General features: G+C 40.9%; 1 protein-coding gene and 1 pseudogene across 2 annotated transcripts in view; one reads left to right on the forward strand and one right to left on the reverse strand.

The window, feature by feature from the left end:
• MYH15 (myosin heavy chain 15) overlaps positions 1-27,637 on the forward strand; it is a gene marked incomplete at both ends in the record, with an annotated part of 153,789 nt that overhangs the window by 92,720 nt on the left and 33,432 nt on the right. The window contains 11 exon segments of the mRNA XM_079766318.1: positions 1,198-1,333; positions 1,336-1,490; positions 1,494-1,583; positions 10,554-10,680; positions 16,985-17,103; positions 21,181-21,223; positions 21,226-21,289; positions 26,530-26,645; positions 26,648-26,776; positions 26,779-26,799; positions 26,802-26,833. Coding sequence (XP_079622444.1) covers positions 1,198-1,333; positions 1,336-1,490; positions 1,494-1,583; positions 10,554-10,680; positions 16,985-17,103; positions 21,181-21,223; positions 21,226-21,289; positions 26,530-26,645; positions 26,648-26,776; positions 26,779-26,799; positions 26,802-26,833 — 1,032 coding nt within the window.
• Positions 23,540-24,330, reverse strand: LOC307096894 (homeobox protein TGIF1-like; annotated as a pseudogene). The gene has a single exon. The product of its transcript is annotated as a homeobox protein TGIF1-like (transcript).

The following is a 27,637-nucleotide window of genomic DNA, read 5'->3' on the forward strand; positions in this document are numbered from 1 at the left end:
TTATCTATCATATTCACCAGGATTGTCTTCCAATGACACTTGACTTTATCCAAAATAAAAAAAAATTAAATTTATCCAAAAGACAGATTTTGTTACCTTGATGATAAAAAGAAAATGCTTTATTCTGAAGAAATGTTTTAGAAATGTTTGGTCCAGTGACAGCATTGTTTGGGATAAAGGTATTGGATCCCAAGATAGCTAGTTGAAAGAAGATCACATTTACTTGGATGTGAAATCATACATTTGTTAGCACTTACTCTGTCACGACCCATTCACATGTCTGAGAGCCTACATATTTAGTATGACCTAGAAATTGGCCTCCTTTAAGTCATGGTACTCTTATGTAATGGAAAGGAAAACATATTCTAAAATAGATTCTGTTTTTCCCCCTCCCCTCCCCTATGCCTAATTATTTAAGGTGATGTTAATGAACATCAGTGGCTTTGATGTACTGTAATACAATGATACTATCAAGATTTCTAGAGCTATTTGCCTCTACACTAAAAGAATTTTGGGTTTTCAGAGTTTTTATCACTACTTTTCTTTGTCTAATAATTCTTCCTTTAATGGTATCAGATTCCTACTCTCTTTAGTAGTTCCCATTCCTCCACCAATTCTACTTTGCTATTTCAAATCTCCTGCTATTTGAAATTGCCTGCAGATTAAGAAACCAAATAACCAAGTTCACCAAGATTGTGTGTCAGATTAAATTGATACTGTTTCTTATGAGTAAGTTGCTTAATATTTATTCTATTGATAAGATTTTTGCCCGAGTTTCTAATATTTGAGATTATTAGATAAATAAATTTCAGATAAACAAGGTATTAATATAAAAGGCATCATGTTATTTTTTATAAGCTGTCTTTAAATTTTTTTCTTGTTATATGAAAGTGTTCTGTATTCTGTTGGAAAGTACTCTTTGCTAAAATTTCCCCTTCATATATATAACTTATAAAGTTGCTCATCACCAAGGGCTGGGATATATGGAGGAACTGTAAATTTTAATCCTGGTCTTACTACTGATTTGGAGCAAAGTTTCTGGGTATTCTATTTTCTTTAACTATTAAATGAGAACCAAAAGTGTTCTGTTACTTTCCTTAGTTGTGGAGAAATTAAAAAATATATATACAGTAAAGCTCTTGACTATGAAATATGCCACAAGGTCTTAGTAAAAGTCAATATTATTTATTGTTATACACTCAAATACAGCATTTGAAAGAGGAGCTAGAAGTTAGAAGGACCATTCAAGCTAAGGTGGAGAGGGACAGAGCTGACCTCACCCAAGAACTGGAAGACTTGAATGGGAGGCTGGGTCAGGCAGGAGGGGACAGTTTGGCCAGCTGGAGAAAACTAAGAGACAGGAAGCGAAATTACAGAAGCTTTGCGGGGATATGGAAAAAGCCACACTGCACTTTGAGGCAACTTCTGCCTCTTTGAAGAAGAGACATGCTTATATCCTGGCTGATAGAAAGAGCCAGGTAGAAGATCTGTAAGTCAAACAGAAACAGGAAAAAGACAAGAATGACTTGCAGCTAGACGTGGATGATCATCTGACCCATGTTGAGCAGCTGACCAGAGCTAAGGTAATAAACATCTCCTAACCCTCCTTAAAATATAGAATTGGATAAGAAAGAAAAATAAAACCAGATTGGTGACTTGAGGTATTTGCTGATGGAGGCTATAGTTCTTCAAATGGATTAGGTCAGGTCTAACCTCAGGGGTCATTGTTAAGGTCACATGGCCATCACCTGAACGTAGCCTTACAATGGCTTCTAGTTTTATTAGAACTCCAGTGCACATTTCTTGTAGTTCTGTCTGGTGATGCCATAAGTTAGTAGCTGGAAAAGTGAGGTTGCTAGCTATGTGAGCAATATGTCTGTCTTGACAAAAGGCTTTGTGTTAGAAGCACTCTCTAAGGGTGGCACAGATACCTCTTAATTCCGTCTGAATGAATGTGGACACAAACAGCTTCACTGAGAAGAGAGAACGTTTTCTCCCTCATGTCCTCTGGCATCTCTTTAACCAGCCAGCACTAAAAGTTTTATGATATCTTTCTTTACTGAGTCTGTGAATCTATATAAGTGCTCATCTCAAATGACTAGCATCAGATCACAGGTAATGACCACCCTACCTTCTGACAGTTGAGAGGAAGTTTGCTGTCTGTCCAGCAGAGCACATTTTCCTTGTGAGCAAAATTTGTAAAGTCATCCGGGAAAAAGACCAACCAACAGTAAAGCTTGATCTTCATGGATTGTGGCCAGAAACATGCAGTATTTCTTTAGAGATTCTGAGTGGCTCCTAAAATGTTTACCATTAATCCCCTTTAAAGACCACATTGAGTAGAAAGAAACACAAACATCCTGCTTCTCCTAACCCCACACTATTCCTGACACCCCACCCCAAATTATCTTAGAATAGAAATCTAGCGAGGACTTGGGTCCTCCCTTTCTCCTCTCTCTTGTGCAGTCTGTATTTTATTCTGTCTTTAACTCAGCAATTAAATGTTCTCTCTCAATGCTCTGTAGGCTTCATTTGCCTTCCTCAGATCAAGTGAGGTCCTAGAAGACCTTACTTTCTCTGGACTCCCCTGTGCCTCCTGTTTACCCTCAGGGTTGCTTCTGTTCCTACACATTTCAGTAGGAAGTCACGCAATCATAAAACTGCTGATAGTTTCACCATAAATCCATACTAATTCGGCATGGGTTTTATACTTTCCAACCTTCTCTAGAATTTCATTGTTTCTAAGTTCTTTATTCTTAAAATTTACTTTTTTTATTTTTAAAACATAAGCAAAATCCTTCCTCAGATTCTAATCCTGCCTTACTGAACCCTTCCTTTCAATAAATAAGGCGTGATAAGATTGATAACTTCAAAACCATTCAGTAAAACTTCTCTATCTTATGTTAAATTTTTCTTTTCACTCATCCATTTCTTTCCTTCTTATCTCAAATAATTAAATATTCTTTCACATAACTATTATTCAACCATTAAAAAAAACCACACACCCTAAAATAAAAAGACCTTTTCTCAGGTACTAGTGATTGGATTTTTTAATCCTTATCAGAAGATATGGTTTTGTTTGTTTGTTGTAAAAATATATTTTTATTGATTTCAGAGAGGAAGGGAGAGGGAGAGATAGAAACATCAACTATGAGAGAGAATCATTGACTGGACTGAACCTGAAACCCAGGCATGTGCCCTGACCAGGAATCGAACCGTGACCTCCTGGTTCATAGGTCGACGCTCAACCCCTGAGCCACACAGGCTGGGCTAATGATTGGATTTTGAGAAGAAAGCTCAGTCTGTCTATATATGCCTTAATTTGTCTCCTTGACCAAAGAATAGTGTTCTACCTATATCTGAATAAAAAATCACCTCCAAACCTTGTAGCTTAAAGCAATGATTTAATATTACCTCTCCTGGTTCTGGGAGTTGACCAGCTTAGTTTAGATGATAGTTGAGACTAGAGTCATCTGAATTTTTATTCACTCAGACATCTGACTCCTAGGCTGGGATAGCTGGAACAGCTGGGGGCTGGTTGGACATCTCTCCATGTGACTTTTCCTCATGGCTAGCTTGGGCTTTCTCACAACATGGCAGCCACAGGGGATGTGGACTTCTTATATAGCAATTCAAGGCACTAAGACCAAGCACATATTCCAAGAAACCAAGGCAGAAGCTGCAGAAATTCTTCTGAGGCAGACTTATACTAGTAATGCAGTAAGTGACTCTGTAGACTCCCATCAGTTACAAGTCAGGTTCAGGGATCTACACAGAGTATGAATACCTGAGGGTGTGGCTCATCGGGGGCCATTCCACATGTAGGTATATACCCCACTTCCCCCTCACTCCTTTAACCCCTGCAATGTCTTTTATTTCCCCCACTTTTCTTAAAAGCATTCCCTTAGCCCTGGCCTGTGTTGTTCAGTGGTTGGAGCATCAGCCCACAGACTGAAAGGCTGTGGGTTTGATTCCTGGTCAAGGGCACATACTTGAGCTCCAAGTTTGCTCTCTGGCCCTGATCGGGGAGCATGTGGAAGGCAACCAATTGATGTATCTCTCTTACATCAATGTTCCTCTCTCTCTGTCTCTCCCCCTCTCCCTTCCTCTGTCTCTAAAAATTAATGGGAAAAAATATTCTTGGGTGAGGATTAACAACAACAACAACAACAACAACAGTATTCCCTTATATTTGTTCTTTCAAAGATACGCTGTGATTTCTGTTTCTGAAATCAGCATTTCTAAAACAAAACGTACAATCTTCTCCTGAAGCTGCTGTTTCCTCTGTACGTTTCTGCTCCTGGCACCCTGGTTCTTCCCACACCTAGGCTCTAAATCCTGTACTTGATCACTTGTTTCCTCTTATTCTTTGCTTTCCAGTCAATTACTGCAGCAGGTCAATTCTGCTCTGGTTTATAGCTTTGCAGTCCACTCCCAGGAACATGCAGCACTCTCATTACCTGTCAGCTGGACTATCGCAGTGGCTTCCTAAATTACTATTTTTTGCTTCTGGTCTTCTCTTTGCCAGTCCATCCTAACCAGTATCCATATTAATATTTCTAGACATGGCTTTACTGAATGATGTCCCCACTTAAAAGTGATCTTAGAACTTCTGCCTTTTCTAAACTTAACCTGCTCCACAGAATGCTCAATTTCAACTTCCCATATTAAAATTTATCTATTTCTGAATTCCTGTAGTACTTTTAGGGCTTTTTTAAACATTATGGCTTTTTAACTTTGCTTAAGCAGAAAGCATCTCTAAGGCAGAAACTAGGTCTTATTTTACTCAGTTTACTACATGCTTCGTGTAATCTGTGCACTCAATTACCAGCATTAACTTTAGACATGCGAAATTTCACAAAATTTTGGGAAGTCTTTGGCTCATAGGTTCAGTGACTTATTTAAGGTCACACAATTATATGTCATACGTGGGCTTCAACTCTAAATCCTGTGTGTATCATTCTGCTGCTGCCTTAAATATCTGTTGGTAGGATAAATCGATTCTGTTCACTCTCACAGGCACACACATTATGCTGAACTTTTCCTTGAATTGTTTATTTCATCTTTCCTGAATTATAATGCCAGAAATGCCAATACTCAATGGTACATTGGAAACGGAAGCATTTTCAAAAGCCTATTATGCTGACAGAGAGGCCCAGGGAAATTTAGAAGTTATAGGCAATCTCACAATTATTTTGATTATTTTGAATTCCCATTGGTTCCTGCATTTCTGGGAGGCAGCATTTTTATGCATCATTTTAAGAACCAGCTTTAAGATGAATGTGCATTTTTCTATTAACCTCTTCTTTCCTTGTATCAAAATTGGCCATCCTCCATGGGGGCATAAGTTACCAAGGAGACAAAACTGAATCTCACATCACCCTGCTTGGCCCCGGAGGATGGCTGGTTAGCCAAAGATGGGTAAGATTCCTCAAGGGAGGAACAACCTTAGACAGGCACAGTTGCAGAGGAGCCATCAGGAGAGAATTTGGGGATCAACAGAGGTGGGGCACAGACCCTCACCCCGCCAACATTGCAGGGGCCTGAACCCTAGCCCCTTATGAGGGAGGTCTCCTGCCCCCATGGCTGCTTCGTGCTTCCCATACCCAGCCCAGATCAGGACTCAGGTGACCGACAGAGACTTGGTCGACAGCAGATGCCCTCTCACTCCAACAAGAATTGTTTGAATTGTCTTGTACCCATGGTGTGGGGAAGTGGGTTTATGATATCTAAATCTATCCTACCACCAGGAATGCTCAGGACCCACTCAAGAAGGCAAATAATCCTTTCCAGTAATATTTACAGGGTAAAATAAGATTGTTGTCAGAGTAATAAATTTGACAGTAAAATAGTAGTCATGTTGTCAGGCAAATTTAAATTGGCTAGTTGAAACAAGCGAATATTCTAGAAAAAGTAATTGTACTGGACAAAAAGGTGTTCCTAAAGTGTTAACTAAAATTTTTATTGGTACTTCATCTCATGATAAAAATGCGTACCATGTAATGAACCTAAAACAGTAATATTATAGTGCTAAAAATTAAAATTTAAAAGCCATCAAGACTACATTATAAAATTTTCAAAAGCATCCTAATATTTAAATCAAAAAGGGGGGGGTAGTAGAAGAATATCATGTAAGGAAAAATATCCTGTAAGTAATTACATCTAGAAAATTAATACTTTAGAAAATTAATTGTAAGGCTAAAAGCAAGACACCCATGAAAAACACAGAAGGTGTCAAAACAAGCCAGAGGAAAATCATTTGGGCAAAAAATGAAATAGGATCCCAAGTCAAACTTATAGAAAATATTCCTTTATTAACTTTTGGTCGAGAATATGTTTGTATATTTTCAGAAAACAACTCCGAGACCATGTGGATTCCAGCAACAGAGAGGAATCGACAGGACTACTCCAGCCATGAAGACAGAAGAGAAGCAGTCCAGAGATGGAAGACGCTGACGTCACCTTGCCATACTAGCAGTTACCAGCTGTGCGTCACTACAGGTTGCCCAGGACCAAACCAGAGAGGGTCAGACCAGCATTACCACCATTTGTCCACCATCCAGAACTGAAATATATGGCTGACATGTACACATAAGGAACTGTGTGACATTGGAATTGGGTCTCAAAAGAACTGTTGGCCCAGAAAGAAACTCACTACAGACTGATTCATTTGCCTGTCAGCATAACCATTATTGCTTGTCTCATTTTCGGTTCTTATAAGTGTATTTCTAATAGCACATGATCTCACTCATCTAGGGGAAATAATGAACAACATAGACTGATAAACAGAACAGACCCAGAAACAAGGAGGCATGGATCAGACTGTCAGGCCTCAAAAGGAGGGTAGGGGAGGGTGGGGTAAAGGGGAGAGATCAACCAAAGGATTTGTGTGCAAGCATATGAGCCTAACCAGCGGTTAAGGACAACAGGGGGGTGGGGGCATGTGTGGGGAGGAGTGTGGGCTGGGAATGGGGGGATGAGGACAAATATGTGATATCTTAATCAATAAAGAAATTTTAAAAAATTGGCCATCCTTATGCTTAAATGTGAAGTTCTTTTGAAGGTACAACCCCTTTGAATGTTATATTCTTGTATAGGCCACATTTAGAGAAACAATCTCATTATCTTTGAAGATCCTGCTTATTAAAATACTTTGTGAAGTGAAAACACTGTACCAATGGTTAGCAGTGTCCATGGATACCTACCTTTTGAAGTTATGCCTAAGGGCCAGTGCCTTTTCTGTCTGCCCAGGTGGCTGCCTACTTTACCACACAGGTGTCTCTTGAAAACTGGGGAATTCCTGGCTCCTCTGCTTGCCACTTCCACACATCATTGACTAACTCATATTATAGAGATCTGTGTTCTTTCACCCTCAGCAAACAGGTGCCTAGCATAGCATATTCAGGGCCATAAACAGAAGTGCCATTTCTCACACCTGGATGTGTTCCAGTGTGACATGGCTCAGTTAATGGGTCATTTATTATTAGAGACAACATAAAATAAAAATGATTAACAGTCATCATATTTGTATCCAGTTTCCTCTGGGACCCAGGATTCTTGACAATTTGAGCCAATTAGGACATCAATTGTTTTTGTTATTACTAAGTCATATCTTAGGAATCTAGTATTTGATATTTTTCTTTTTTTGCATCAGCACAGGCAGTTATCAGTTTAAATCCTAATTCCAACACTTATTAGCTGTGTGAATTTGGGCAAAAGGTATTCAGCCTCTTTAACACGTTTCTCATTCAACCTGAACTCCTGAGTAACGTGAGGAAAACAATGAGTGTGCCAAGTTTCATAAATGAGAACAAACATATTCAACATTCAAAACATAATTACAAATTCCAGACCATCCAAACACTCACATTTGTCACTAGCATCGCTTCCTTCTGATAGCATCGGAGAGTGAGCCTGGCATTTAACATCAGTCAGTGCTCTAAACTGTGTGATGCTGCTGGCATTGTGTGAGAAGCTGCCATGAAATACCTGCCAGGTGTGGTTTCACAACCCTCAACAAGCCTGGATGTGCTCTGGGACATATGTGAACTAGAACTATATGACTTTCCTTGTTAGCTTCCTAATGGGCATATACTTGATTTGGCTCTTCACTTGCTTACTAATCTGTGAATAAGATTCTAACCAAGTTAAAAAAAATTAGGATGTTGGAGTTTATAAGGAGAGCTTGACTATGACCTCTAAGTAAACTTTAGTGGTAATGATGGCCAGCCTCTCATTAAAGTCTGCAATAATTTGAGTGTCTCAGACATTTATGAAGTGCCTATTTTGTGTCAAGCAATGTATTTGGGTTTGGGGATATAAGAAGATATAATCTAGTAGTCTTTCATAGGAAGTTTAGAATAGTCACTAGTACGAACTTAAAAGAACAATCTTCAACATAGTGTACACCCCAGTTGAGATCTCCAGGATATGTGCTAATGCAAAGGTTTACCAGAGGACCAAACCTGGTATCATCTTTTATATGCTCCTGATCCTTGGCCATTGCTCTATCATAAATATTAGGTTAACATTGAGACTATTAGGTTTACCACCAGGTTCACCATTTTCCCAAATGCCTATAGGTGATCCCTTCTTTGTCTTCCTATTCTGACATTTCCATAGCATTCTTTCTTTTAGAGACAAAAGTCTCATGAGGAAGTGGTATGGGTTGACATTTAATATGTGTAAAGAGCAAAACACAAAAACAGCTTTGTAAAATCCATAGAACTATGGGTCAGTAGCACCACCAATGTAATTTTACCATGTTTGACTATCTATATATATATAAAACCCTAATATGCAAATAGACTGAATGGCGGAACAACCAAACAACTAAACAACCGGTCGCTATGACTTGTGCTGAACACCAGGGGGCATGCGTAGAACATGGTGGGTGTCGGCAGCAGGCGGCAGAGCATGGAACATGGTGGGTGTCGGCCACAGCGTGATGGTGGAGAGGTGAGCAGGGGTGCTAGACTAAGGCGGGGCGCCAGTCACTGTCATTGGGGCGAGCCTCTGGTGGTTACTGAAAATTCTTTGCTCCCACGTGCTGCGGTCCTGCCCGGAGCTTGCACCTGCTGCCAGCTCCAGAGCTGCTGCTCACACCTGCTGCTGGCGCCCGGCACTGGTCCTGATCACTCGGTGCCATCAGCAGGTGTGAGCAGTGGCTGCCAGCCCTGATAGCCCCTGAGGGTTTCTCCACCTCCCCCTGATCCTGAGGGGCGATCAGGGCAGCAGCCACCGCTCACACCCACTGATAGCACTGGTCCCAGTACCTGCTGCTGGCGCCAGCCCCAATCACTCTGCGCCATCAGCGGGTGTGAGCAGGGCCGGCACCATCAGCGCGTGGGAGCGGGGCTGCCAGCAGACAGGGGACCGGGGTTCACAGTGGGAGGGACTGGCTGGGGGCACAGAGGATGGGCCGAGACCTGCCCCTGTGCGCACCACAGCCTTGCAGCCCACAGTTCCTTTCAAGGTGCACGAATTTGTGCACTGGGCCCCTAGTGTTAATAATAAGAATACAAATTAAAGCTAAGTAAAGAGGATACTTACATCTTATATTTGGCAGCTCTTGGTCTTGTGAATTGTTGGTTTCACAGTCATTAGCATTAGTTTTCAGAGTGTGGCAAGAATCCAGTGATTAGATTGGTTACCTAAATAAGCAGAAGTGCAAAGGCCAAACGGCATATCCTTTCCTCTTCTGAAAAAACAGTTCTCAGAAGTTGCAATTTGGGATTGAAGTATTAACCCAATAGGGTTATCTTGAGCCTGCAGACTTCATGATCAGGAGGGTGCAGATACCAGGAGGTCATGGTTCAATTCCCAGTCAGGGTACATGCCCAGGGTTGGAGGCTCAATCCCCAGTAGGGGCATGCAGGAGGCAGCTGATTAATGATTCTCTTTCATCATTGATGTTTCCCTCCCTCTCTCTTACTCTCTGAAATCAATAAAAAATATTTTTTAAAAATATAGATTGCTGCTTAGATCTATTTACTTTCTCCCTTCCTGCTTGGTCAGCTCTTTGGCAATCCTTCCTTCTTCCTTCATCCCCTCATCCCTTTGCCTCCCCTCCTTCTATACCTACCCCTTATTTTGTGAGCTCCTAGTATGTGCTTAGCACCATTCTAGGCACTGGAGGTATATTTGTGATCAAATAGAATTTTTATTCTCATGGAACTTATATTCTACTGGGAAAGGAAGATTGTTAAATATATAATATCATTTCAGGAAGTGATTCTGTACTTCATCGGTATTTGACATGTTCCCTTCCAAAAGGACAAAGAATTCTGAAGAGGTTCCAATATCCAGAGAGTTGAATTTCTCTATTGACCCATATACTCTGAGAAGTTCAGGTCTCTTAGTGGCCCAGACCCTAATTTTATTGTGCTTGCTTAAATTAGAAGACATAGTTTCCCAATGCTGGCTGTTGTCTTCAGGGCAGAAGAGAGCACAAGCGTCCCAGGAACCTCCCCTTCTGTTCCCGTCCCTTCTCATACAGCTAATTCAGCATGGATTTTATGAGCCATGTCCAACCCTTCTTTCTCAACTTGTAGGTTAATGCTGAGAAGCTCTATAGTATGTGTAAAGAGTGCTTGAATGAAACAAATGTAAAACTAGATGAAGTGACTCAGCTGGCAAATAATCTGACAGCCCAGAAGACAAGGCTATGGAGTGAGAACAGTAAGTATACACACTGCTTCACTCATGGTTGAACCGCAATCCTAGCAGATTGGTGGGGGACCAGCTGAGATGATGTACCAACTACTGAGCCTGAGTGGGCATTTTAAGATTCTAGGGGAAGAATGAGGCATCTGATATACCCTTGTGTACAGACATGCTCTTGTCTGAGAAGGAATAACTCTGTGCCACTTTGGGAGGTCCTGCCTAGCTCTCTTCCATGAAAGGGAAAAGCAATATGCAATTGGCTGAAGCGCTCAAAATCAAAAGATGGTAGGGGCTGTTCACCTACAAGACATATTTTATAAGGTCTACCTCATTGAAATAGGCCTCTTTTTTTTCTCATTTTTAATAATGAACCCTTGCCTATATATATATTGAGTAAAATCCATAGTCTGTACACTTACAAGGACCATATCATTGGGCCTCATTATCTCTCTGACCTCCCTACTACTATTCCTGCTCTCATTCTGCCTTGGCCAAATTGACCTCTTTGTTGTTGCTTTGAACACACCAGGTACATTCCCACCCTAGATGCCCTATCTATTTCCTCTGTCTAGAACCCCCTATTCATTCTGCAAGACTTGAAGATGAGGGTTAATCAGCTATCCAGGGAAAGTTCGGATATGCCTTTTTGGGAAGGTGACATTTGAGCACATACAACCTGCTTTCTCCAGGTACTTCTTTTTCATAGTATTTAATACCTTAAAACAGGCTACATATTGGATATAATAAATATGATTATTTGTCTGTCTCCATCTGCCAGAAGCTTCATGGGGGTTGGGGGTCTTTGTTTTGTTCACTGATGTGTGCCAGTCATCTAGAGCAATGCCTGCTTCTTGTTGGTGCCCCACGAACATTTGATAAATTAAAAGTAGAAAAATGTCCCGTGCTTTATTCTCTACAATCAACCGTTATTGATAGAGGGTGTGTGTGTGTGTGTGTGTGTGTGTGTGTGTGTGTGTGTGTGTGTGTGATTTTTATTTTTTCATTTTTTCCAATCTTTTAATTGTAGCAATTGTCGACTAAATGTCCAAACCTGTAGATGATTTTATGAATTTACTTGAGCCAAACTGATGATAATTGCCAGGAAGCAAAGTCTCAACAGATTGAGAAAATGCTCCAGAGAATGGCAGTTTTGCAGTTTATTTTATACATTAGAATAAAAGGAGGAGATGTAAGGAGTGTTATATGAAATCCACTGATGATAGATGAAAGGGGCAGGAGAAAGCAAAGGGAGGGTTATATAAAAAGAAAAATAGAGACACATACTTCTTTTACATTGGTGGGTACAGGATAGTTAACATTTACAGCACTCAGAGATGATATGCAGGCAACAAAATAGCAGTGATGGGTTCTGTGGTCTGGTACTTTTGTGTTTGTGTCTTGAGGAGTCAGGGAAATGGATCTGCGTTATCTTAGATGCAAAAAGACAATAGACCTGCTCATTTACAGTAAATAGTGATCTTTGTCAAGGAAGCTACATGACTAACCACCTTGACCCACTTTTGGTTAGGAATTTTTATGTTTAGACCATCCTCTATGGTTACTGTCAGTCTCTGAGTTTGTTAGGCCTACCATGCAGGCTTGCCCTGAGCTTGTCAGGTTTAGTATGTGGCCCTTTTATATTCACACAATCTCTTTGGGGTTTTTCTTTTTCAATTTATCATAAGCTTTTTTTGTATCTGAGTCACTTATAATGGTTTCTTTTAATCCATCAAGTAGAGGTTAAGTTTACTTAACCTTGCCCTGTAACTTGACTTGTTTCTCTGCCATGCACAGCATGTGGCTAGATGTTTGTCTGTAATTAGAATTATTTTTAGTAATATATTCCCAGAGATAGAATTTCTAGGTCAATGAAAATAAACATTATGTTCTTGATGCCCAGAGGCACTTACTTTAGAAAGTGAATGAAGACCATTTAGACTGTATTGCATCCTCTCCCGGTGGATACCTCTAAATCTACAGTCAAAGCTAAATTGAAATGAACTGGCACAACTGCTAATCTGGAAATCCAGAAGATAAAAGTGTTTTTGGTTCCAGCAAGGACACTGAATAGGACTCTTCCTGTGCTGGTGACAGGGTGCACGACACGGCCTTGCTACAAAACCCCCAGTTGTGCCATTTATGATGTAGTCTGTGTGTAGACTCCACAGTCCAGAGACAAGGCTGGAGAATCCTAAGCATCTGGCTCTGAAACTGGTGTGTAAAATTTACTTTGATAGGCATTGCCTATTTTCTCCTAATTATTGCCATTAACTTTTTACTCACCATTTTTGATAAGAAAATTGGCAGGTAAGTGAAATGAAGGTGGGTCTGAGATGATAATTCTACTTAGGATGCAGGGCCTTTTTCTTCCTTTAGTTCATATCTTTGCCTTTTGGGTTCTGTGCAAATTAAATTATAAGTACTGTATATGCCTATCCAAATCTCCTCTCTCCTCATTGGGTCTATGCTCTAGATTTTTTTGCGACTACCATCAAAGTATTTTTCTCATGCTCTACCCTACCAACTTATCATACCCTGCTTTCAAAGGAGTCCAATAGTAAATGTGGTCAGTGAAGTCATGTTAAATGAGTCCTGAGTCTGTAATACATGATACATTGGTCTCAATCCCCTGATGGATTGGCATGTCTTCAGAATCCTTTTAAATATGATGTTTACACCCAGAGATGCTCAAAGTTTGGTCTACAGACCCTCCTCCCCCAAGTGATTGTCAAAACCCCTTTAGGGGGCATTGAGGTTAATGGTCTTATTACATTTTGACCCTGAGTGTATATCTCTTTAGTATTCTGTGAGACATAACCAGAAGGATGCATAAAGCACTTCTGTGGCACATGATTCAGTTCTGAGCTGAGCTAGCAGTTTTTCAGGGAGGATCACATTTACTTGAAAGAATGACTGACAAACAAACTATGCTAATTCAGACTTAGATACTTGGCAGATATTTCTCAAAAAATAAAGTGAGCCTGTCACTTCAAGGAAATAACTGACAATATTGGTTGCAATAAAATTGGAGCTTTTAGGCAAAAATTAGGTTTTGGAAAACGTACATGTCATCACGAGCTTGATGGCTTTCAAGTCTTAAAGGCTTTTCTGATGAGACTAGAGGTGATGTTAAAATATGATTTTTTACATTATGTAATGAAATGTGTCAACATTTGAAGATCTGCATGATTCAGTGAACACATATTTTTCAAATCACCACTGCATGCTGATGCAGAATAATGTGTGATAAAAAAATCACTGAAAGTTGAACATAGACCAATGAATTTAATGTAACAGTAAAAAAAATCATTGATATGTTTTACTCCATATTGCAACTAAGAAATTTCTATTTGTTGGATTTTGATGTAGTAGAAAATAGTCACAATTATCTGAAAAGACTATTGAAATACATTGCCCTGTTCCAACTACATATCTGTGCCAGGTTGGATTTTCTTCAGATACAACAACAAAACTGTGTTTTGTAATAGATTGAATTCAGGAACAGATATGAGATTCCAGCTGACTTTATTAAACCAGAGACTTAAAAAAATGTAAAATAATGTCATTTTCACCTAATTTTTTTGGTTTTGGAAAATAGAGTTTTTTCCCCTAAAAATATTGCTTATGTTTATATGTAAACACAGCATTAAGATTTTTATTATTATTTCAAAATCAACTAATACATATTTTAAATTTGGATACACTATCTATTAATATAAAAGCCACATAAACAAAATCTCTTTAGGACCTCAATAATTTTTAAGCATACGAAGTGTTCCTGAGAGCAACAGGTTTGGGAGTTGCTACTTTAGCCTACACAGATGCTTCCTTATAATGTTGAAAGTTTTAGAACCTCTTTGTAGTAAGAGGGATAGGGGTCACAAATATTTGGAGCTTTATTGTTGCACTAATTACACTATAGAAGCAGCTGCCTTTGTCCAGGATTGGTTCATCTTTTAGTAGCATTTCTAATAACCAAGGCATTTCTATCATTAATGAAATAAGCTAATCAGAGAGTGTAGACTAGAGTGTAATAGAATTTCCCCCTGTCATGGTCACATTCTCTACTATCTAATGACTACTTCTAATAATTATTTAGCAATTACTTTGTAAAATACATTCACACTCATTTGATTTTCATTAACAATATTGTATTGTTATCCTTATTTTACAAATAAGGCAAAGAAGTGTAATTATCTAAGAAATTATATAGTCAGAAATTGATAAAGCCACACGTAATAAACAAGGGGCATGGCATAGAAGAAAGGATGTGTTCTACAGGGTTAAAAACTCAATTTGAATCTACCTCCACCAATTACTGGCTATACATGTATCTCAATTACATTTAAGTAAGCTGCCTTGTTTCTCCCTTTGCAAAATGGGTTATATAATACCTACATTATCAAGGAGTTATTATAATTAAATGAGATAATTTGCATAACGTGCCTACTGCATAGATGATTCTCAATAAGTGATCGCTAATATTATCTGTTATTGACTCATACTTACTACTAAACATCAGTTCTTTTTTTTTATTTTTTTTTCATGGTCTTGCTGTGCATCTTTTTTTTTTTTCCAATTTTTTTATTAAGGTATTATATGTGTACATATCTTACCATTGCCCTCCCCACACCCCACTCCCATATATGCCCCCACCCCCAGAGTTTTGCATCCATTGGTTATGCTTATATGCATGCATACAAGTCCTTTGATTGATCTCTTATCTCCCCCACCTCTCCCTAACCTTCCCCTTGTAATTTGACAGTCTGTTTGATGCTTTACTGTCTCTGTATCTATCTTTTTGTTCAAGTTTATAATGTTCTTTATTATCCATAAATGAGTGAGATCATGTGGTATTTTTCTTTCATTGACTGACTTATTTCACTTAACATAATGTTCTCCAATTCCTCCCAGGTTGCTGCAAATGATGAGAATTCCTTCTTTTTTATGGCAGCATAGTATTCCATTGTGTAGATGTACCACATTTTTCTGATCCAGTCATCTGCTGACGGGCACCTAGGCTGTTTCCAAATCTTAGCTATGGTGAATTGTGCTGCTATGAACATAGGGGTGCATATATCCTTTCTAATTGGTGTTTCTAGTTTCTTCGGATATATTCCCAGGAGTGGGATTACTGGGTCAAATGGGAGTTCCATTTTCAGTTTTTTGAGGAAACTCCATACTGTTCTCCACAGTGGCTGCACCAGTCTGCAATCCCACCAGCAGTGCACGATGGTTCCTTTTTCTCCGCATCCTCGCCAACACTTGTCGTTTGTTGATTTGTTGATGATAGCCATTCTGACAGGTGTGAGATGGTACCGCATTGTTGTTTTGATTTGCATCTCTCGGATAATTAGTGACGTTGAGCATGTTTTCATGTGTCTCTTGGCCTTCCTTCTGTCTTCTTTTGAAAAGATTCTATTTAGGTCTGTTGCCCATTTTTTTATTGGATCATGTATCTTCCTTTTATTAAGTTGTATAAGCTGCCTGTAGATGTTGGAGATTAAACCTTTATCAGTGATGCCATTTGCAAATATGTTCTCCCATGCAGTGGGCCTTCTTGTTGTTTTGTTGATGGTTTCTTTTGCTGTGAAAAAGCTTTTTATTTTGATGTAGTCCCATTTGTTAATTTTCTCTTTAGCTTCCATTGCCCTAGGGGCAGTGTCAGTGAAGAATTTCTTTTGGCATATGTCTGACATTTTGCTGCCTGTGGATTGCTCTAGTATTTTTATGGTTTCCCGTCTTATGTTTAAGTCCTGTATCCATTTTGAGTTTATTTTTGTGTATGGCGTAAGTTGGTGATCAAGCTTCATTTTTTTGCATGTATCTGTCCAATTTTTCCAACACCATTTATTGAAGAGACTATCTTTATTCCATTGTATGTTCATGCCTCCTTTGTCAAATATTAATTGAGCATAGTGGTTTGGGTCAATATCTGGATTCTCTATTCTGTTCCATTGATCTATGTGTCTGTTCTTGTGCCAGTACCAGGCTGTTTTGAGAACAGTGGCTTTGTAATACAGCTTGAAATCTGGTATTGAGATCCCTCCTACTTTATTCTTCTTTCTCAGGATTGCTGTGGCTATTCGGGGTCTTTTTTTATTCCAGATAAACATCAGTTCTTTATTAGGGCTGTCTTGTGAGTCCTGGAAAGGATCATTGCCATGGTTTTGCTAATAACTGGACTCTCAAACCCTTCCTAAATACCAGGTATATGTGGGTAGGAATCATCCTAGTTGACCTTAAAGTTAACAAGTTAAGTGGGGGAGGCAGTATGAGGATGACCATGATTAACTTACTCCATGAACTCTTTCTGTAGATGAATTTCTAAGGAGGCTGGAAGAAAAGGAGGCTCTGATAAATCAACTTTCCAAGGAGAAAGGCACCTTCATTTGGAGAATTGAAGGATTGAAAGGACAACTGGAAGAGGATACCAAAGTGATGCATCTATTATTCTTCACCAATAGTTTGACCACATGTATAAAGAAAAAATGTGTGATTGGTCAGTCAGCCTGTATATCCTACCTAATAAAAGAGTAATATGCAAATTGACCCTAACTCTGCTACACCACAAGCCATGCCCACCAGCCACGCTCACCAGCCAATCAGGAGCAAATATGCAAATAAACCCAACCAAGATGGCTACAGCCACAGAGAGCAGGAGGGAGGCTTGGGTTTCCCCGGTAACAAAGGAAGCCAAGCTTTCTGCCTGTGGTTGCTGGCCTAAGCCTCCACTCAAGGCTACAAAGTTTCAATTATAGAAGGTAAACAAATCCATACAGAAATGGTGGCAGCCACTGAGCTGGAAAGAGCAGGAGGCAAGGGTTTCCCCTGGCAATGGAGGAAGCAAAACTTCTGCAGCCCTGGCTGGCTTAGGCCTCTGCTCCAGGCTACAAAGTTTCAATTATAGAAAGTGAATTAACCCCAAAAGAAATGGCTTCCAGTCACGGAGTGAGCAGGAGGCTTGGCTCTGCTCCAGGCTACAAAGTTTCAATTGTAGAAGATACATAAATCCCAGATACCAGGGCCTCTGCTTGGGTCACCGGGGGGCGTGGCCAGCCTGCAAACCACCACAGGTCCTTCACCCAGGCCGCCCCACGCCCCAAGGGAACCCCCACTCTGATCTGGGACATCCTTCAGGGCAAACCAGCCGGCCCCCACCCATGCACCAGGCCTCTATCCTATCTAATAAAAGAGTAATATGCAGATTGACCATCACTCCAACACACAAGATGGCTGCCCCTATGTGGTCAAAGATCCTGCCCCCATGTGGACACAAGATGGCTAGCACAAGATGGCCAGCAGGGGACGGCAGTTGGGAGGGACCAGGCCTGCAAGTGAGGGCAGTTGGGGGTAATTAAGCCTGCAGGGGAGGGCAGTTAGGGGTGACCAGGCCATCAGAGGAGGGAGGTTGGGAGTGACCGGGCCTTCAGGGAAGGGCAATTGGGTGGGACCCAGGACTGCAGGGGAGAGCAGTTGGGGGAGACCAGGCCTGTAGGGGAGGGCAGTTAGGGGTGACCAGGCCTAAAGGGGAGGGCAATTAGGGGCAAACACGCTGGCAGGGGAGCAGTTAGGCATCAATCAGGCTGGCAGGGGAGTGGTTAGGGGGTGATCAGGCTGTCAGGCAGAAATGGTTAGGAGCAATCAGGAAGGCAGGCAGGCAAGCATTTGGGAGCCAGCAGTCCTGGATTATGAGAGGGGTCCCAGATTGGAGAGGGTGCAGACTGGCCTGAGGGACACCCCCTTCACCCCCTGTGCACGAATTTTGTGCACCGGGCCTCTAGTCTTCTCATATAAAAGGAAAGGGAAAGTGCCCTAGAAGTTAGGGGGTGGGGAACATGTGGAACCTTATATGTGCTGGGAAGGACCCTGATCCCTGAAGGATCTTCCTCAGTGATTCAAATTGCATTTCAGGTTTGTCAGATTTAGAGCAAGCAATGTATGTTTCCATTTTGCATTATAATGTGCACAGAAAGTCAGCAGGTTCTTTATGGATCTTTGATTTTGAAGTGCACTAAGAATAAAATAAGTGGAGCTAACTTAGTTCAATATTACTTTGAAATTGTCAATAAATTATAGATATTAGTGATTTCTTTCTGAGAGAATATATGATGTTGCTAGTAGGTGACCTCAGTGAAAGTGGTTGTTTAAGGCGAAAGCATAGTGACTGAGATGAGAAATGAGTTATTTTAGCCCTGCTATTTCAAGCGAATTCTTAGTTGATATTCAATGCATCTTGTTACTAAGACCTCAAAGTACCTCACTCACTTGTACATAATATCACTGTAAAGGATCTACTTTGAGGGGTAAAGGTTACTGAATCTTGAGACTTTTTTTTTTTAAATCTTTTATTTTATTCCCTGCACCCTGTAGCTTATTTTCTGTATTATATATAATTTTAAAAATTACTACCATAGTTTGTACATTAGACATTATGCTAGATGCTTCTCTCCTTTAAGTCACGTAGAATTATATCTTCATACATGAAGAAACCAAACTCTGAAATGACAAATAACGTGCCCAAGATCACACAGCTAGTAGTAGACTGTGAAGGAATTTAGGCCGATAATGAAATGACTTGATTTATATTTTAGAACATCGTCTGGCTGCCTTCCCAGTACCTTCCAATTGGCCTACCAGGCCCCCTTGCTCTGGCTCCAGCCTCCTTCTGCGATCTTACCTCATACATCTGCTTCCCTCATTTACTCCCCTCCAGCCACCCTGGCTTCTCTCTGCCTTTTCAACAGTCGCCATCATTCCTGCCCCAGGACTTTGGTAGCGGCTGTTCCCACTGCTTGAAGGCCCTTCTCCAAGGTCTTTGGAGATGCTTAGAAGGAGCTACTAAATATTCTAGATTGTGTCAGTCTGTTTTATTGTCTTATGCTGCTAGCTATATTATTTATTAATTTGTTTACATGTTTTCTTTGTGTATCCTCTAACTCCTTTTTGGCTCCTTAGGGCAAAGACTTTGTCCTTGTCTCATTTACTTTTGAAATGCTAATGCCTGGAACAGGTGCTCAATCTATACAGGGTGTTTCCCAAAAACTGTGTACACAGTTTAATAGCTGGTAGCTCAATGATGTTTCTTTCGTTTCAGATTTAACCTATTAGAATTAATAATGTATAATAAGTGTGTGTACATTTTGGGGGACACCCTGTATATATTAAATAAGAGGAAGGGTACCAATTTGAAGCCAAGTTTATGAAGTTCCAAGCCTGCATCCTTCTCAGGGTCACCATGTATTGTTGCTCCTATTCACCATCCAAAGGTGTCTGGCTGAGGCTGCCATTAACCAAGCCTTGTGCTCTCAGCTGCATCTGCTCCAGAATACACTTTTCTAATTTGCATAAAGGACACACGAGGACTGGCAGAGACCCCCTGTTCTTCCCATTAGACAAGGTTATCTCCTGGGAACCTTGCTTCTAGGTTAACCAGGTCACCATGTAAGTGGCAGAAAGATGTATTAAACCTAGCTTTGCTGTCCAATAAAGACTGTAGCCACTACTACACTACAGTTGGCTATCTAAATTTAAATTGATGTTAATAAAATTTAATAAAAATTAAAATTCAGTATTGACCAACATTGTACTTGGGACATTTTAAGTGTTCAGCAGCTACATGTGGCTAGTAGATACCACATAGGAGAGTATACATAAAGAATATTGTCCTCACTATAAAAAGTTCAATTGGACAGTGTACATATAGAATATTTTCCTCACCATAGAAAGTTCAAGTGTAGTTTGTAGGGGTGGGGAACGTCTGGCCCGTGGGCCATATAAGGCCTGTGAAATCATTTAGTCTGGCCCTGCCAAGGCATTAGCAGAGAGTTAATTAAATGTTTGACCAAATATAGCAGGCTAGTATTTAAGTTGATAATTTTGTGAGGCCTGCGAATGATGTTATAAATATCCATAGAGCCCTTGGCAGAAAAAAGGTTCCCTATCCCTGTTTTAAAGTGATGAGATATGTTGTCAGAGATTTACCTGTGAAATAAAAGATGTTGTTTTCCTAATCAATGGAATGAAAAGGCTAGATTAAATCTCAGTGGTTCCTTCTAGTCCAAACAAGACCCGAATCTTATATATTGCTAAATATCAATCTTATTGCCTAAATGATGGTGAATGTTCTCCTTGCTACCTCTGCATCATCCACTGTTTCCAGAACTCCAGGCCTGTCTATTGGTGAAGCCCACATAGTCAGGCTGGCATTTCCCTAAATAGAACTCTCTCGCCTGTTTTAACAGCCGCAATCAGATACTCTAGTTTTCCTCTTATTGTCTCATATTCTCTTTCTGATATTATCTTATCAGGTTCAGGCTCAGTTTGGACTTGTGGCAGGTTGTTATTAACCTTACCTAACAAAATGATGTCACCTCCAAGCCTTTTGTTGTTAATGGTGGTGGTGTCTTTTTGCAATGTGTATTGTGTCCCATATAGGCACAAAGTGCCCTAGCCCAGTACCTGCAGTCATCCAAGCGTGAATGTGACCTTCTGTGAGAGTAATATGAAGACCAGGAGGCCAAGACTGAGCTGCTCCGGGCTCTCTCCAAAGGCAATGCTGAATGCTGCAGTGGAGAATGAAGTATGATGCCATCCAGAGAACTGAAGACTTGGAGGATGCCAAGTGAGTAAAGCAAGGTGACTCTGAACCTGGAGTTAGTTACACAGAGGAGCATGAGACGAGGGACTGTGTCCTTAAGACCAAGTGCATGAACAAGCCCAAGACCAAAGCTGAAAAAGCCACCACTAGCAAGAAGCACATTCTCTAGAGGGGATAAAAATTATAATAATAAAAAATGCTGAAGACTATAGAGCGGTCCTGGAGGAAGAAAGGAAGCTCTTTCTAGGGGCAAGAGGGAGTCTTCTTAGGAGATGTAACTTTGAGCAATGTTAGAAAATGGACTAGCACTTAAAATCCTGTATTTCATTTGTAACACCAAAGTAATTGAGTTCATGTTTGTACAGGTCTCTATAATTAAAGTCATTGTATCTCTGGTCTACAACTTGTAGACCACACATTGGTCTGTGGAGAAGGACAGGGATAGTTGAGAACATGTTAGGATCTGCCACATGCCTTATGAGATAATGGTGTCATTGAAAAGAACTGACACTCAGGCCACCTCTGGGGTTAGAATATCAATTTTATAGCAAACACTATATAAAGGCTTTAGAAGTTCTTCTCAGGAACTACAGAAGTTTGGGGCCCAAGTGAATTAAGACTTGGTACCACAGTATAGTACTGAAGCATTTTGTTCAGAGATCAAAGACAGTGCACCCGTGAGAGAAAATGTCAAAAAAATTCCAGTTTATAACCCATAAAGGTTTACTCAAAAGACTGTGTTCCTGGCTTGGAAGCTTGGCAAAAATCCAGGACAGATTAATACAATTCTTTTTAGCTTCAACCAAAGATACCGTTTTTCAGTTCTTCACCTAAATCTTTGCGATACATTGCTGAGCCGTTGCTGAATAGCTGCTGTGTTCTGTCCCAGAACGGGCACCAAGTGATCCATCTCTGTAGTCACAGTAACTTACAAAGGGCTTTGGGATGACAGATACTAAAAATACCTGCAGGAGGTGTTTTACGAACTCTGGACCACAGAAAAATGGGGCTTTCAATGAAAATGGCCCTTCATATCCAAAATATGGCATTTGCTAATAAAGTAAGATTTTTTCTTCTAATATAAAGGATGTGGTGAAAGTGCCTATCAGTCATTCTATTTGGTCTTTTTTAAGAGGTAGAAAAGAGGGAAAGTATATAGACCACTTTATGACCACATGGATTTGTTGGAACTAACAAATTGTTCTTCTGTCATACATGACAACTAAAGAAAAATAATATGGTAATAGCTAAAATTATTTTTGCTTTAAACTTAGTTGAACATTGATTAAATAAGGCATTGTCTGTTTTATGCTTTCTCTCTAAATCACCCCAGGGAGATAGAGCCATACAAAAAAAATCTAGGATTCTATTTTTTTTATTGGGAACTTGAGGATCTGTGTCTTCATTACCAGACTTGGGGTCACATGATGAGTTAGTTTTGTGGAGTCTTGCTCACCTGAGACCCAGTTTACTGCTTCTGAGTTCTAAATCCCCCAACGAGAGGAATTTGGTTGTTTAATCTCCCATATACTCATGTATATTCTAGACAACTAAGTAGGTACTTACGATTATCAAGTTGAGCAAAATTGTAGTCAGTATTAAATGTAGAACATTATCAGTGAAACAAGGGTGACCAACTTGGCCAGTTTGTCCTGGACAATCCTGATCTTAGCACTGACATGACTATGTTTTGCTGAAACCCCTTAGTTCCGGGCAAACCAGCAGAGTTAGTCACCCAAAGTAAAATTCCTCTTTTCTGGTGCCAATTGAGCATTTCTAAAGTACTTAAAAATACATGCAATATTTTTTTTAAAGGAAAGTACTTTATTATGTCATGAAAAAAGGCATCAATCAACTAGATTTATACTTGTTTGAAAAAAATTTGAAAATTTATTAGGCAGTATGTGGACATCCTGTTCCACATGGGAATGAGAAGATGCTATAGGTTCTCTAAGTATTGCAGTCTGAAAGAACACCAACCAAAAAAAAGGGGGAAGGGGGGAAAAATCACATGATCTTGGGAACCGTATCACATTATGAATAATCTACCAAGAAACATTAAAAAAAACCAAACACCTTTGTTTCTACAGTAGCTTTTAGTTTATAGTTGTTGGAATGACTGTATTCCATTGACGACATCTCAGTAACAGGAAGCTTCATTTTAACAATCCCATGTGCAAATATTAATAAAAAATATATAGAATAATGCAATTTATTTCTTGCCATCACCCCAGAAATCATAACATTTGTTAGAACTGTTTTGCTTGAAAAGGGTTAAGCTGTAAGTTTTGCCTGAAGCTTCATTTCTGCAGCCCATTTGAGTGCAATATCCACTCGAAGCTGAAATCCACTAAAATCCTGGTTGAGGTCTGGTGGAGTAGGGAGAAGAGTGTTGAAAAGACCGCTTTGTGTATTTGTGCTTGGTCCAGATTTACATGTGTCCTCTGGGTACATGAAGGAGGTGTCTGTAAAGTTGCTGGCTGCTATCTGCTGTATATATATGGCTGACAGAAAGGCACAGCTTTCAATGCCGTCACAGTGGTATGACAGATCACAGATGGACGAGCCAGAATGGATCCTGGAGACGACGGCTTAGGGGACAGTGGCCTCCCTAGGGCTGGGTTTGGTCCAACAGTACAGGAATGAAATGGGCTCTCCTCTAGAGCCAGCATGAAGTTTTTGATGCCCATTTCTGACTCCACAGAGCTCACTTCAGATATCTTGGCCCCACAGCGGGAAATTGTGAACTGATTTGGATCTTTGCCATCCTTTCTCAGCATGTCAGGGAGGAGCCTTTGGCGGGCGTTGATGAACCAGTTACAGACCTATAGTGTAGATAGATGTGTTTGCTGGGACAGCAATGCTTTTTCTTGCTCTGAGGGATAGGCATTGTATCAGTGCTCATACAATCAATCTCGGAGAATCTGCACAGATTCCTTGGGCAGGTTGCCCCTTTTCCTTCTCTTGCCTGAGCCGGCAGGAGAGGAAAGGTCCAGGGGGATGTCCATGCTGTCGTCATCCTCAGTCTCACTGCCAGAAGCAGCAACACCTTTCTTGCTTTTCATTCTGGAGCTCCCCTTCCACAGCGGGCACCAATGGGGGCTGGGGGGCAGACGAGGGGGTGGGCAGGAGCAGGAGCACAGGAGGCAAATGGTTGTCCTCCTCTGGGTAATGTGTAGGATGAGCTCTAGTAATTATTGCTAACCCAGGTGCTCAGACCCAGGCGCCCACTTCTTGGATGAAATTCAATGGACACTTGGGTTTCCTTCAGGTGGGATCTTCTGGCAGCTGGCCAGGGGCTCACCTTCACGCAACTCACTCCCCTCCCCACACTGCTCCTCTGTTCCCCACTCCTGTTCAGTGCACCTGGGCGCTGTCAGAGTGAGAGGAAAGGAGGGAAGGTCAATATATGTAATTATTTTATTTGACTCCTGTTTCAGGTGGGGTAAAACATCCTCTTTTTTCAGCTTTAGCTATACTAATAAAAGTCTAGATGGCCCTTGTGCCCTCATGTCATCACAAGATGGCCGCCCTCACGTTGTCACAAGATGGCCACCCCCACATCATCACAAGATGGCTGCCACAAGATGGCCACCATAAGATGGTCGGCAGGAGAGTGCTGTTGTGGGTGACCAGGCCAGCAGGGGAGGGCAGTTGGGGGCGACCAAGCTGGTAGGGGAGAGCAGTTGGGGACAATAAGGCCGTCAGGGGAGCAGTTAGGCATCAATCGGGCCAGCAGGGGAGCAGTTAGGAGGTGATCAGGCTGGCAGGAAGAAGCAGTTAGGGCCAATCAGGCAGGCAGGCAGGCAGGCAGGTGAGTGGTTAGGAGTCAGCAGTCCTGGATTGTGAGTCAGACATCCACCAAGGGGTCCCAGATTGGAGAGAGTGCAGGCTGGGCTGAGGGACACCCCTCCAGTGGACAAATTTTGTGCACCAGGCCTCTAGTTTGAGATATAATTGACATCTAACGTTGTGAAAGTTTGAGATATACAATGTGATGACTTAATACATGTACATACTGCAAAATCTTTGCCACAATAAGATTAGTTAACCCATTCTTCACCCCACATGATTACTGTCTGTTGTGTTATTATGGTGAGAACATTGAAGCTCTACTCTCATAGCAACTTTCTAGTGTACAGTGCAGTATTGTTTGTAGTCATTATGCAGTCCATCAGAATCTCCTCTTCACAGTTCAGGAAAATGAAGCAAAGACATGAGGTGACTTAGAAAGCAGTAAGCCAAGAAAAGTTATGAGAGCCCAGCTCCCAGCTCCTTCCTGGATGTTGAGCACAGACTGGTTTTTGTAGGATTCCACCAAGAAGGGGCATTGTTACCACATTGCTCTATTGGGCTAGTTGTGTGGCACATGTGAATTCCCAAGGGCCTTTTTCTGTTTAATAACAGTAACTGAGTAACCAGTGTCACCCCAATAAATTCAATAAAAAATTTGAAAAAAAAACACAGTAGATGAGAAGAAGCTATGGTACTTAGTGTCTTTCATCTAAGAAGTATATGCAGGAAATGTGAGCAGGAGAACACATTTCATCCATTCAAAAGCCCCACAGCTCTGGATTGTGGAGGTGGTGGAAGAGGCACCTTAATAAACCACCCCATCTCAAGAAATGCAGATAGGGGCTGAGGTACCCCTTAAGAGCAGTGGAATCTATTAAATGAGCTTAACAGTTGGATGGATTGGGGTGTGTAAATTTGGGCAGAGGAACTGAGATAGAAAAGACATTTAGAGAAAAGAGATAAATTGGGCCCATTTAGGAGCTGCACAAGAGAGGGAGAGAATGAGCAGGAGAGAGCCAACAGATGTTCTTTGGAAGCAACATAGCCAAGGAGCTCTTTAGAGACTGGATATGCCTAAGGATGTTTAATAGTTGCTTACTGTTGGTGGAGTATTCAGTACAATCTTTCTCCTTCTCCCATTTCTTATGAAGTCCTCAGTATGCTTTGTTGCTTATTTAAGGTTTAGGGTGAGCAAATACTTACAGGGACTCAGAGATCCCCAGTTCCAAGTCCAGGTTGGAAAAGGGTAGGGGAAATAAAGGACACATGGACACAGGAGTGGGAGGACGGTGGTCAGGAGACATCTGGGTTCTATAAGCACAAGGAGGTCATTTTCAGACACAAGCTGCTTTTGCTTCATACTATTAAGCCACCCGATGTTGTCCCCATGTGCTTCTTTAGTCAAGTACAAACTGGATGAGCTCTTTAGGATTGTGGCTTCACTTGCCATTTGGGTCTCCCTCTCTCAGGAAGAAGCTGGTGACTAGGTTGCAGGAGGCTGCTGGAGCCATGGGGGTGGTCAATGCCAGAAATGACTCCCTGGAGAGGGCTAGGCACCGCCTGCAGCTCGACCTGGGGGATGCCTGTGGGATCTGGGGAAGGCCTGCTCCACAGCAGCCGTGTTGGACCAGAAGCAGCAGCACTTTGACAAGTGCCTGGATGGCTGGAGGCAGAGGCTCGAGGAATCTCAGGCAAAGCTGGATGCCTCTCAGGAGGAGGCCGGGACCTCAGCACCGAGCTCCCAAGCTCAGGCACACTTGTGAGGAGAGAACTGTGAGCCAGGAGCTCCTCCAGAGGGAGAACTAATCCCTACAGGGTCTGAGCCGTGCTTGGAGCCAGAGCAGGAGCAAGGACCTCTGGGGGAGCCCAGGCTGCAAGGGTAAGGCTGTCCTCCATGGGCCGACACTTCAACATTGGCATGTTCCCACTCAGGTTTTAACTTGTTCATTTTTTCTTACTTAAAATTTTTTTACTACAGATATTATTTTTATTCTAAAAATAAGAACACTTTTCTATCTTTAGCTCCCAATTCTATTATGTAAAGGAAGCCACAATTAAGAATTTTTTTTATATCCATAGCCTTACTAAGATTTTCCATGCATATATCCATGCATGTGTTTTTTACTCAAATTACACATTATCCTACACCTTTTATTTTTTCATTTATCAATATGTTTTATAATTTTCAAATATTTTTATAGCCTAAACTACATGCCAGGCACTGTTTTATATACAATTTTTTTATTATTTAATTCTCAGAACAGTCTTATGTGTCAGTTTTTTTTTTAATCTGTAAAATGCTGATTATATTGAGTCACATAAGGTTAAGAGCTGGTCCAAAGTCACAGTGTAGCAGATCTGAGATTGCATCTGGCATGTACACACTTAAGTCCTGGCTGTGCCACCTTCCTGTGTGCCTGTGATTCTTTGCATGGCGACTTACCACGTGATTGTCTATAGTTACACAGTGTTTTATAAGGGTGACTAACACTTACTTAACTAGCCTTTATTCATTTTCAATATATTTTTTCACAATCCTATCTAATAAAAGAGTAATATGCAAATTAACCATCACTC

This window comes from Cnephaeus nilssonii, assembly GCF_951640355.1.
Source record: "Cnephaeus nilssonii genome assembly, chromosome: 3".
Lineage (NCBI taxonomy): Eukaryota > Metazoa > Chordata > Mammalia > Chiroptera > Vespertilionidae > Cnephaeus > Cnephaeus nilssonii.